The 12,314-nt window shown below is 39.8% G+C and overlaps 1 protein-coding gene across 4 annotated transcripts in view; it reads right to left on the bottom strand.

Moving 5' to 3' along the window:
* Positions 1-12,314, bottom strand: part of SQOR (sulfide quinone oxidoreductase) — an 802,763-nt gene that overhangs the window by 67,497 nt on the left and 722,952 nt on the right. For all 4 annotated transcript variants that reach the window (XM_044073360.1, XM_044073363.1, XM_044073361.1 and 1 more), the window contains one exon: positions 4,804-4,871. In XM_044073360.1, the coding sequence (XP_043929295.1) occupies positions 4,804-4,871 (68 nt within the window). The remainder of the gene's footprint in view (positions 1-4,803; positions 4,872-12,314) is intronic.

Consider the following 12,314-nt stretch of genomic DNA (forward strand, 5'->3'; position numbering starts at 1 on the left):
GGGTCTGTAGTCACTCCTCCTTTATGGAGAGAGATGACTGTAGCAGTGTGCCACTCTGTAGGGACAAAGCCTGAGGTGAGGCTGTGATTGAACAGGGCACCCAGGTGTGGTGCCAGTTTATTTTGTAGTTCATGTAGAACCCAGCCAGGAATATTATCTGGTCCCATGGAAGCTGTATTCTTGGCCTTGGACAATGCAGCTTTAACCTGTGCTGCAGTAATGCTGGGTGCCTGGCATTATTCCGGTATTGTGATTGGTCCTTTAGGGGGAGAGAGGGGTAAAGATGGCACTGAATCTGTCAGCCAGTATGTTGTCAATATCTGAGGGCTCAGTATAGGAGGTACCATTGTACAGCAAATCTGGGTATTGCCTTGAAGATTCTTGATATAACTGTAGAAGGCTTTGTGATTGTTTTCAGTGTCTGCCGCAATTCTGCCTTCATAGCTAGCTTTAGAGGTTTTCATGAGGGATCTCAACTTTTTGTTGAGGCTAATAACGGAGTTTTTCCAGTTTTGGGACTTCACCTTTTGCTGCAACAGTTTCTTCCTTCTGTTGTAGAGTTTGTTAATGGCAGGGGACCATCAGATTGGCTTCCGTTTTTTGGAGGACCGTGTCTTGGTTCTGTTGGCTATAGCTAGTTCCATGCATTTATGTACGTGTTTGTACAGCGCACTGGTGTATGATTCAGCAGTCATGTACCTATTTTCTATTTGCATGGGTCCCGTGAAGTTAGCCACCTCTGTTTTAGGAGCCCAAATTCAGCTTTGGAGAAGTTCTTCATCGTGGTTACCTTTGCTGGGGATGTGGGTGAGATGTGGATTTCCATGGTAATTAGTTTATGGTCGGATCTAACCAGGGAGGAATTGACTATTGGTGTTGAGCAACAGTTGCCCATGTTAGTAATAACCAGGTCAAGGATGCTGCATCCTCTAGTGGGGGCAAGAATGAGCTGATCCAGCGCATTGAAATTAATGAATTCCAGGAAGCACTGGGCAAGTGTATTGGTGCATGAATAGTTTTCCCAGTTGATGGAGGGGTAGTTGAAGTCACCCAGTATGAGAGTGTTAGATTGGACCTTAATAGTTTCCTGCAGGCTACGACCTGACTCTCCGTCTTACCCAGTGTTATGGTTTTACACAGCTACATTCTACACATTATATTATATTATATTATATACGAGATACACACACACACACACACACACACATATATATATATATATATATATATATATATATATATATATATATATATATACATACATACACACACACACACACACACACACACACACACACACACACACACACACACACACACACACACACATTTTTTTGATGAAAATGTAATTTTTAGTTATGGCTTCTTGGTTTGGTTGTTTGTTGCTTTAAGGGCTAAAAGGAAAGGTTAATGTAAAAAGAATTATTGTTGAGGTCCAGTGATTAGTTTTTACCTTTATGCAGGTGTGTTTAATAGTATAAAATGTGGACTTAAATGTTTTTAATTTATTCTGATGAAGCTTCTGAATGAACAGAAATGAAAACACTACATTTTACAGCATTTTGTTGATTTTATAACACTTTGTGGCTTAATAAAACAGTGTTGGTGTATCAATGTTAGTTGTACCTGAAGTATCTCTGATGCGTCATGTTGGGCTACTAGTTTAGAGGTGTGTATATCCTTTATGAATATGGAGATGCCACTACCTTTGGAGCTTTGGTCTATATTCTGGGGCCAAAAGAAGTGGAATGAGTTATAGCCTGGTAGTGCAGGGGTGCTTTCTGCTGCTTTAAACCAAGTCTCCATTACAGTACAAATGTCGATGTTCTCCATTTTGAGGAGTGCTTCGAGTGAGTGCATCTTCAGATTTAGACTTCTAGCACTGAGTAGCATGACCCTCAGATTTCATTTATTTACAGCTGTTATGGTGGTAATTTGGTCTTTGGAACACCACCTAAAAATGCACTATAGGGGTGGCAAAAGCCTTAGCCAGTATCCAGAAACCTAGGGGTGACAGATGCAGGCCATCTCTGGCAAAGCATCGAGGTCTGTCATTCATGTCATCCCAAGCAGACAGATACTGGATCCCCTTAGAATGACACCAGAAACTTAGCCAATTGTTGAAGTCAATCATTTTCTGCTTGTACTGTGGTATTATTCTGGGCGATGGTAGGATGCTGTTCGGGGCTAGAGTCATACCTGCCTGGGCCACATAATCCAAGAGCTCCTCCATGTCTCTTTTCATGTAGTCCAGGGAGGTGCATCTCAGGTCATTCACACCCACATGGACAATGACAGAGTCATACTTGTACTTGCTGTGGAGTGACCTGAGTGTGTCGGATCCTGGCACCCGACAGACAGCTGATTGTTACCTTCTCCTTATTCAACCTAGTGAGTGGGACGTCAACTTGCCTCACTATAGAGTCACCTATGATTAGTGCATTGGGCAAGCTGTTTTGCCTTAGGGGATTAGGTTGAGGGTCACACTGTGTAGGTGAGCTATGTGTCTTGTGATTTGTGCTGTATTGTGGTGGTTGAGTGCATTTCTGATTTGGAGATCTCTGCTGTTTGGGTAGATTTCTACTGAGAGTCTCCACAAAGGTGGGTGTCTGGTTTGTGTTTTTATGTGAGAACTGTGATGGTGGGTGTTCTGGAGGGCTATGTGTTCCATGTGGTGTGGTGCTGGTGTTGACCTTCTCCTCTTGACCAGCTATTCTGGTCTTGGCTGGAGAGTGTATGTCTTCCAGTTTGGATATATAAGTGCATCTCTCATAAGTCTGAGTGTTGAGGGTAGTCTGTGTACATGAGGCAGTTGTTACACTGCCTCAGAATACCCAAGTTCACCAGGTTAATAGGAGAAAGCACAGGGTAACTGTACCTGTGGACATAGCTAACCTGCTGGCTGACAGGTTCTGTGAAAACTTCACTCCCCTGTCCCCACCACACATACCCCATGACATCCCTACCACTTGTCCCCTACCTTGTATCTCTAAAGAACAGGCCATAAATGCCTCTCTAAGTCAGAAAAACACAGCATCTATGGGACCTGAAACATCCTGGGCTGCATCCTACGTGGGCTACAACATGAATTAGCAACATCAGTGAGTACTCTTTTCAATCATAGTCTAAGCACAGGCTTTGTACCAGCTGACTGGAAAACAGCCACCATTATTCCCTTGCACAAAGGTGGTGCTTCCACTCAACCCAGGAACTACAGACCTATTAGCCTGACTAGTCTTATCTGCAAGGCCATGGAATGAACTATCATGGACCTTATCAACAAAGATATAGGTAATCTCCAAACACTTGACCCTACTCAGTTTGGATTTGTCAAAGGGAGATCATGCCTGTTAAACCTTATGGATTTCTTCAAGACAGTCAACAGGGTCCTGGACTAAGGTAAATCTGTGTATACAGCTTACCTGGACTTAGCCAAGGAATTTTACAGTATCCCCCACTCAGGCATCATTGACAAACACCCAACTAGGCAACAACCCTTATATCGTTAGATGGGTTGCTAATTGGCTCACTGACAGAACATGTACAGTCAAAAATAAGGGAATCTACCTCCAACGGCAGACCTGTAACAGTAGTGTTCCACAGGGATCAATCCTGGGACCTCTACTGTTTGAAATCTATTTCTCAGAAGTATAAGCAAAAACTAAAGGTCTGTGGCTGACAAAGTTTGCGAATGACTGCATACTGGGAGTGGTCATAAAATCTCCAAATTATGTCAACATCCTTAAGAAGGTCTTAAAGAATGATTGGTGCCAAAGTCATGGCCTTAAACTCAATGCAAAAAATGTATTATCATTCTTTTCATTAAAAGCAATGTTCCTGCTAACTGCCACATCAGTAGCAACACCTTAAGTGCACACTCAGTGGTGAAAGACTTAGGCACACAGGGTGACAGGAACCTTACCTTTGACCACCATGTCTCCACAGTGGTAAGAAGGGCATTTTATATTGCTCATCTCATAAGTAAGTGCATTGCCTGCACAAAAAAGAAGTTATAACCTCCCTGTATTTTTCCCTCATCAGGCCAATAATTGAGTACAACTCTCCTTTTGGTATGTGCCTTTCCAAGCACCAGCAGCACCTGGAGAAACCACAAAGGTTCCTCACAAGTCCTATGGGGGATCGTCTGAAATCACTGTCACTTTATTCTGTTTCATACAGACTACTCAGAGGTGATCTCTCTCTTGCATACAAGGCAGTCTCTGACCCTGCATATCTACAAGTGAAATGGTACACAGGTTACTTGCTCTAAAGATCTTAACCTGGTATGTGACATTAATAAAACCTGCTGGAGGGACAGATTTGTCTCCCAGATGTTAACACACCTTTGAAACAGACTCTTACTTCATGTCAGAGTAACTCATTGGCCCCCTTCAAACTCAGTCTGGACGACTGGATGGGTGACCATAAATTCAACCCGGGGGTTCCACCTGTGTCCCTCTTGGACAGGGACAATATGTGCTGATTTTGGACATAAGGGTAAAAACTTGGCTTGGCATGTAAGGGCCCTAGGGCCATTAGCCTAGTAATTTCCTATGATCGGATACAAAGTCAGGTGCAGTCTGGATTTGTCTTGTTAATGACCAGACAGGTCTCCAAAAAGACATGCAGTCTTCCAGTTGGTGGCTGTTCTGGTGTAGTTAGAGAAGAATAACTAACTGTTAGTGTTAACTACTACTTATGTCTCATTATCACAAAAGACTGTGACCAAAAAATTAATTCAACTTTTACTTTAAAAAGGCATGTTTACATAATAAGAAAGAAAAGCAATTTATAACTTGTTACCTTCTTGATTGGTTTCTCATTCTTCATAATTTTTGAAATTGTCCCATGTAGAACAGCTGACTGTCCAGCTAAATGAAACAAAACAAAACACTAGTAATGCTTATTGTTATTGCTGTTATGCTGTAAACAATTATTTGCAGCAATGCTCCAATGTTTAGTAAATTATACATGATAGACATACAACTTAGGAGTTGAACAGTAGAAAGGAAAAGGCACCAATGCACCAACAAATCAACACCAGTCAATAAAGGGATAAGCCTCATGAAAGGTGCAGAAGGAATCGGCTTCTCTAGTCAGCAAGCAAGAAAACTCACAGATGCAACAGCAAGGAATGTCAAGGAGAAGCTACGTGGAAGTGACTGAAAGGAATATACAGAAACAACCATAATAAATAAAGTTGCAAGAGACTATGTTCTGTTTCAGTATTGTGTAAGCAATGGCCAAAGATGTTTCACTGTCAATGGCTACTGAGCCTCTTAAACCATTCCTCAGTACCTTACTTATCTAGGTCAGGGTCCTGGTGGGAAGACATGGACTCTAACAGTAATCAATGAGTGTAACGTGGGAAACTATTCATGATTTGCAAGAAGACAGCATATGTACAGATACTTTGGAGGATAGTTAATTCAACTATGACATGTCTTGGTGACATAAAAGGAAACCAGTGAAAGCCCATATGTACACAGGGGGGCCACGCAAATTCTGTACAGAAAGTATCCCATATTGGACCAGCAGTAGAAAACCAAGAACTGTGTAGAAGCGACTGTACTGTCACAGACCCACCTCAGTATCTAACGATACAATCCACTGGGTCTTCACTAATCACACATCTTAAAAAACACAATCATGCTGTAGTTTGTGTGTGTTAATATATAATTTAATGCACAGCACCAAATATAAAATTGTACATGTCCTAAACGTATTTTATACATAAAAATGAATGTTTTCCTTAAGCAGTGTGTCCATAATGTCTTTTTTCTATAGCTGTGAGCATCAAAATATGGTTTGGAGAGCGGCATACCTTAAACATCTAAAGGCAGAAAAGTTGGTAGAGTGTCCACATTCTTAAGAAAGCATTTTACCTTCAGACTCATTAGATGAAATAACCTGGAACTCCTCCACATCCAGCTTACTATTAACAAAACACCTTCCCATATCATTGTTAACTGTAGGCCCCCCCTCTACTTCCCCATCCATCCTCAACCCCTTTTCCCATTTTGCACATGGGGTCGCGGTGTCGCTTCAGAAGCGACAATCATTTCGAGCCAAAGTTTACACCACCAGGTTGCTAGCCCTGAGATAGTAATTCATTTGTGCCACTCACTTGCACACACACACTCAATTTAGAGTGTCCAATCCACCTACTGCATGTCTTTGGAACATGGGAGGAAACCGGAGCACCTGGAGGTAACCCATGTGACCACAGGGAGGACATGCAGACTCGGCACAGAAGGCAACCCAGCCGAGAATCGAACCAGAGAACCTCTTGCTGGGAGGTGACAATGTTAACTGTTGCACCACCACGGCCACCCCAAGATTATTTCTAAGATTAGATCTATTTCCCCCTCAGCGCATAACTCCTGCATAACTAGAACGGTGTCCCTAAGTATTAACCCAAACACTATACTCCAAAAACTGGAAGGCTAATACTTCCTGAAACATGTATGTCCAGAAATTTCTAGACTTCATCAATATGAACTCTCTGGACCCGTTAATTTACACCCAAGCCAAGGGAGATAAAATTCTAATTTGTTTTTGACTTTGATTGTCAGCTCCTCGAACACAAGTGTAAAAATGCCTGAGGAAAAAAGTCACCACTGCCTGGTCTGTATGTCTATTGTTATATCTTCACATACATCTCCATTTATGAGTATTTTAATTTTTGGCTCATGGTATATGGCCTGTAGTCAATGTATGAATTTTTCTCCGACCTGCATTTACTGCATTAGCCTGTCTCACCACACCAAAGGTCTTCTGCGAACCAAAAAATACAATCTCACCTTTCCCTTCCTGCTTCTGTTCCTCCCTACACATAAATTCCTGCAGGTCTCACTATTTTTTTCTGACTTCTTTCCCTTTACAAAGCCATTCTCCCTTGTTTGTACTATTTTTGGCAATGCTTCAGTCTTCACACCAACACCTTTGCCAAACTATTGACCCCGACATTAACCATAGAGATAGTGTTATAATTTCTCCACTTCCTTCCTTTTTCCTTGCCCTTTAGGTATATTATCCTTGCCCACCTCCTGCTTTTTAGGTATTTGCTTGAGTCCTCTTTTCTCTTGTCTTCCTCCTCCAGGACCTTCCACCCCCACTCTATTAGTAGAATTGTAGAAAGAATCTACTAACCCTCAAACTTTCCTGTCCTTTACCGTGTATAATTTCCTTAGTAAATTCTTTCCCCAGTTATATTTTGGGAGTTTGTCCCTTACTACTGATTGTAAATCTCCCTGTAGTATTATTTACATCTATCCCTGATTAGCACATCTTTTAAATATTCTCCAACTCCTCCCTTATCTTCTGCACCTCTCTGCCTCTCTCTCTCTCTGCTAGTTCTTCTTATATTTCTTTGCTAGCTGTTTCCTTTAGACAACCCTCAGTATTTGCCAGTGGCCTTTCTAATAGATTTGTTGAATTTCCTGTTCTGTAATAATTTTATTATCTAATTCCATTTTTCGTGTTTTCCTTTAATCTGTAGTGTATCCCTATTATTTTCTTATTTCTATGCTACCCCCCCCCCTCCAGCACCTCAACTCCCTTCCTTTTTTCCTTCCGTGCTCATCAGTTTTCCTGACAGTGACAGTGATTCCATCTCACCAGTGTTCTTCCAGTTTGTCCAGCTTTCATATTGTTCTGTACTGACTCCACTACTAATCCTTGCTGTACTCCTTTGTCCACTCTTTCGTTCCATTTATACTTAGCCCATGTTCACCCCCTTCTCACTGGTTTCTCTTCCTGCACACTTACATTAAGTCCCAAATCCTTCATTTTTTTTTTTTTTTACAAAAGAGGAATGGAAGGATGACAAACATATTTGGGTCTGCCTTCTGCTGCTAATGCTTGCTGCTACCTACCTGTATGGTCTCTATTGCTGTCTTTTGATTTCCTGTTACCAAAGATTATTTACAGCTGTATTTTAAACTCTCATATTCTATTCGTCATGGTGCTGTTCCTTTTACTGATTTGCATTACTTCTTTTAGTTCATGTATTCTGTGGATCTGTTGCTGCAGCTCAGTTTTAATTACTTCTTTATCTTTCTCCACATTTTGCAACCATCCTTGTAGTCTTTCCACATATGTTTGTTGTTGTCCTTTTCTGTGTTTCAATGAGATCACATTCTGGTTTACTGTGATTATATTTTCAGACAAAAGGCACAGCTGTTCCTTTTTATTAGCAGCTTTAAAAGCAGCCATCTATACCTCTTTGTGCTCCTGCCCACTCTTCTTTCTTTCTGGGTTACTTTTTGTCTTCCACTGGGACACTATTTTTTTATCCCAGTTTCTGCAGGTCCTGTCCAGTACCAAGGACATAGGCAGTCATCTTGGCTGGGTCATGTAGTGTCACCCATTCTAAACCACCAGAGTTGATCTGACCTACAAATATCAGTGAACAACGTTTATAAACTTACATTCCTTACAGAATCTATAATCCATAGCTGTGATAATACAGAAATTTCGCACGACACCTTTAACTGGTACGACAACCCTTCTATTTGCCACTATAGCCTTTGAAATAATTAATCCATGACAACACCCACCAATATTTTCAAAGGCGATGATTTAGACCCCGTATTACTACCTCACAGGCATTACTGATGCAAAGATGAAGTACTTTCACTGGTCAAACCTTCCCCTGCACTAACCATCGATGAGTGGGTTTTTCGAAGACTTAGTTCAGGGTGTGGGAATCACCTTGCAGGTATATCAGGAATTAGAAAACAAAACCAGTGCTCTGATCTAAGCTAAAACCTCATTTTGTGGCTAAATACAATATGTAGCAGAAACTGGCAACATTGTATAGAAATTAACCAGGAAAAGTCCCAAGAGAGTAAATGTTTTGCTGAATAAAAGTATTCCAATGTAAAATAATACAAGATAATGGCAGAACAATCCAAGCCAACGCAGGACCATGTAAAATGACCAGTACATAAAATAAAGCTGTTTTATTGAAGCAAAATCTTTAAGTACTTCAGAAGCAGGTAAGCACTTTCACCATAGGGCCTTGTCAAACAAACACATAGGCTTCCCCTTCATCCACTTATACAATTATACAAAACCAATCACATAAAGAGATGAATTAAACAATAAAATGAGTTCTTCCATTGAGGCAGTAAACATTAAACAAACAGTGGACATTAAAACCATATACTTTAAAACTATATCAAAAGACTAGTACAGCATCAGAGAAATAAATTTGAGGAAACTTCAGCATAATAGTAAACATAATAAAAATGGTCCGTGTATTTACAGAGGGAATTACCTAACTTGCAGGGCTTTTGATTTCAGAATGGATTTTAATGGGACTTTGTCATTGAGACCTAGTCCACAGTCTACCCTTAGTCTAACTATCCATTTGACTTCGCTGCTTTCTTTATGGTTCCTAATATCACTACCACGTTTCTTAGGTAAAACCACTTCAATGACTAAAAATTTAAATATATGTAAACTATCCCCTGTAAAACATGTTTGGACAGTGCACTCTTTTCTGAGCCAACCCTAATGTGGTAATCTGATCCTGTCTTTCAGCATCCTGTCAGTCTTCCCTAAGTAGAAAGACTGACAGGATGTGCACTGTGCTAAATAGACAACATGTGTATAGCAATTAGCCTTAGCATTGAATACATACTTATGCCCAGTGTCCGGATGTATAAAAAAGCCGGTATTATTTATACTCTCACAGAAATTGCAGTGTCCACATGGACTTGTAAGTGATCCATTAAAGTCACCACCAGATGCCACAGAATCTGATGGATAGCAGAGCATCCTTTTAAGATTAAGTTTATTTTTATATAGAAAATTTGGTGCGTCACCTATAATCTGTCTAATGTCTGGGTCTGTTGTCAGAATCCCCCAATGTTTCCTAATAGTGTCTGTAATGACATTGACATCAGTGGTATAAAAGAGTGGGACCGTCACCTCCCTGATATTAACATGATTATCCACAGAAACTTGTTCAACCACCCTCTCTGAGAAATATGGTCTTGCCACATTATTCCTGAGGCGTGGTATTTCACCTAGACTCTTGTCTATTTCAGTGCTACTATATCCTCTAATTAATAACTTATTTCTCAAATCTGATAGTTCCTTATGAAATCCCTCATCATATACATTCAGCCCTTGAGGCTCTTACACCTTAGCCTTTCACAATGTTCCTAAAGACATAGTTGGGGTACATACTACACCTATGCAACAAGGTGTTCTTATAGCAGGACTTTCTGTGCACCCCAGTATTAACTAAGCCATTGCCTAGACTCTTGATTAGAATGGTTAGATACCCTATTTTATCCAAAGATGAGGCAATTGTAAACTTCAAGTAGTCATTCACCCCATTCAACTGTTCAAAAAAAAAATTCAACTGTTCTATAGTGCCATTCCAAATTAAAAACAAGTAATCGGCAAAACGTTGATAGAATAGGACATAATCCTGAAAAAATGCATTACAAAACATACAATCTTCTTTCCACTTTACCATAAACATGTTGGCGCAGCTACTGGCAAATGAAGTGCCCATAGCTATGCCATCATTTTGTAAATAAATTTCATTGGTCAAACATAAAGGCATTATTTTCAAGTACAATTTCAAGAAACATGCATAGCAGATCTATAAAAAATTCTGAATAATCACTATGCCTGGATAAATGTTCATGTACACATTAAACACCTTGTAATTTTGGGATCACTGTGAATAAGGATTGTACATGAAGTGTCACAAAATAAGTAGTAGTATAGGTACATAAATCCAATAAAAATTGTTTTGAATCCTTCAAAGTACATACATTCCTATCCAAGACCTGTCGCAGAAATTTCTGAATGTAAAAGGAAAAGGGGTCTGTCACCCAGCCATGACCAGCTACAATAGGTCTCATAGGGGGATTGCTCCCATTCTTATGGACCTTGGGCAAAACCTGAATTATAGGTATAAGTGGACTTTCCACTTTGAAAAAGTTATATAGCTCACGTGTGATAACCTTACTTTTAAAACTATCTTCTAGCAGGCAGTTTGTACCTTGTATCATGTCCTGAACATGAGTCATATCAACAATAGAATAATATTTATCGTTACTTAATATCAACTTCATGGAAGCAAGATAGTGAGTCCTATCCATCAGGATGATGGGTCCACCCTTATCTGCTGGTCTAATTACAATATTATCATTTTGAAGCCCCTTTAGTGCAGATCTCTGTCTGACATTAAGATTATTCCATCTAGTTTTCCTATTGCATGGGACGTTATACTTCCCTTCATATAATTTATGTAAATCATCTTCTACCAGCCTGTTGAATGCATCAATTAAAGGGTGGGGATTAGGGATAAATAAACTATATTTTTTAAAAGAATGACCTTCATTTAAGACTGGAGTATTACCAAATTCCAGTTTCAACAGAACATTCCTAGAAAAATACTTTAAATCAACAATAGTGGCAGATATTTCACTCTTACAAGTAGGAATAAAGGAAAGTCCTTTCTCCAAAACTTCCTTCTGATCTTGATTCAAAGACCATTTAGAAATGCTCCATATCAATGTCTCCCTGCCTGATCCCACATCTTTTTCAATGTCTGTCCATGGCTCACTTGTGGTGATAATTTGTGATTTTGTCGCCCCCTACTCATTGACCATGTCCTGTCACCCCTGTGCCCACTGTTGATGGGTAAAGGGTATGCTGGTGTAGTAAGGCTCTGGTTCTTGAAGGACTGAAAGAACAGGAACGGCAAGCCAAATTGAGTCCAAACTGCTGTTTAATTAAATTAAGTACTTTTCGTTTGCTTGCAAATCAAACTTCATCAGAAAACAACTATACACAATTCAAAACAGAAGTGTACTAAAATAGTACCAGGTGATAAACTGTACCAATTGGAACAGACAACTGGAACACATGTATTTAAAAATACACTCCCTCTTACAAGCCACTACTAACTACCAAATTAAAATTTAATCTAAACATTAAAAATGGAAAAACAGTGACTATTATAAATAAATCATCTAACCCATAATACTTATTTAACTAGATTCAGTTTTACTTAAAGTTGCTTAGAAGACACCACAACAAGATATATACACCAAATGCAAAATATAGTCACAGCTAAATTGAATTACCAGTATACCAAAATGGCCATTAAAGGCATTGTCATCTTTGTAAACTTTTCAGTTTCAAAATGCAACTAATGGAACAAGTTTCATTTAGGCCTGGAAAATTATAGGCATTCAAATTAATTTGCCAAACAAGTTCTGATTCCTCTAAGTGTAAAGGGAGAGGGCCACTCCTGATGTCATAGGGTACATGATCTATGA

This window comes from Protopterus annectens, chromosome 5.part1, assembly GCF_019279795.1.
Source record: "Protopterus annectens isolate FY-2018-M chromosome 5.part1, PAN1.0, whole genome shotgun sequence".
Classification (NCBI taxonomy): domain Eukaryota; kingdom Metazoa; phylum Chordata; order Ceratodontiformes; family Protopteridae; genus Protopterus; species Protopterus annectens.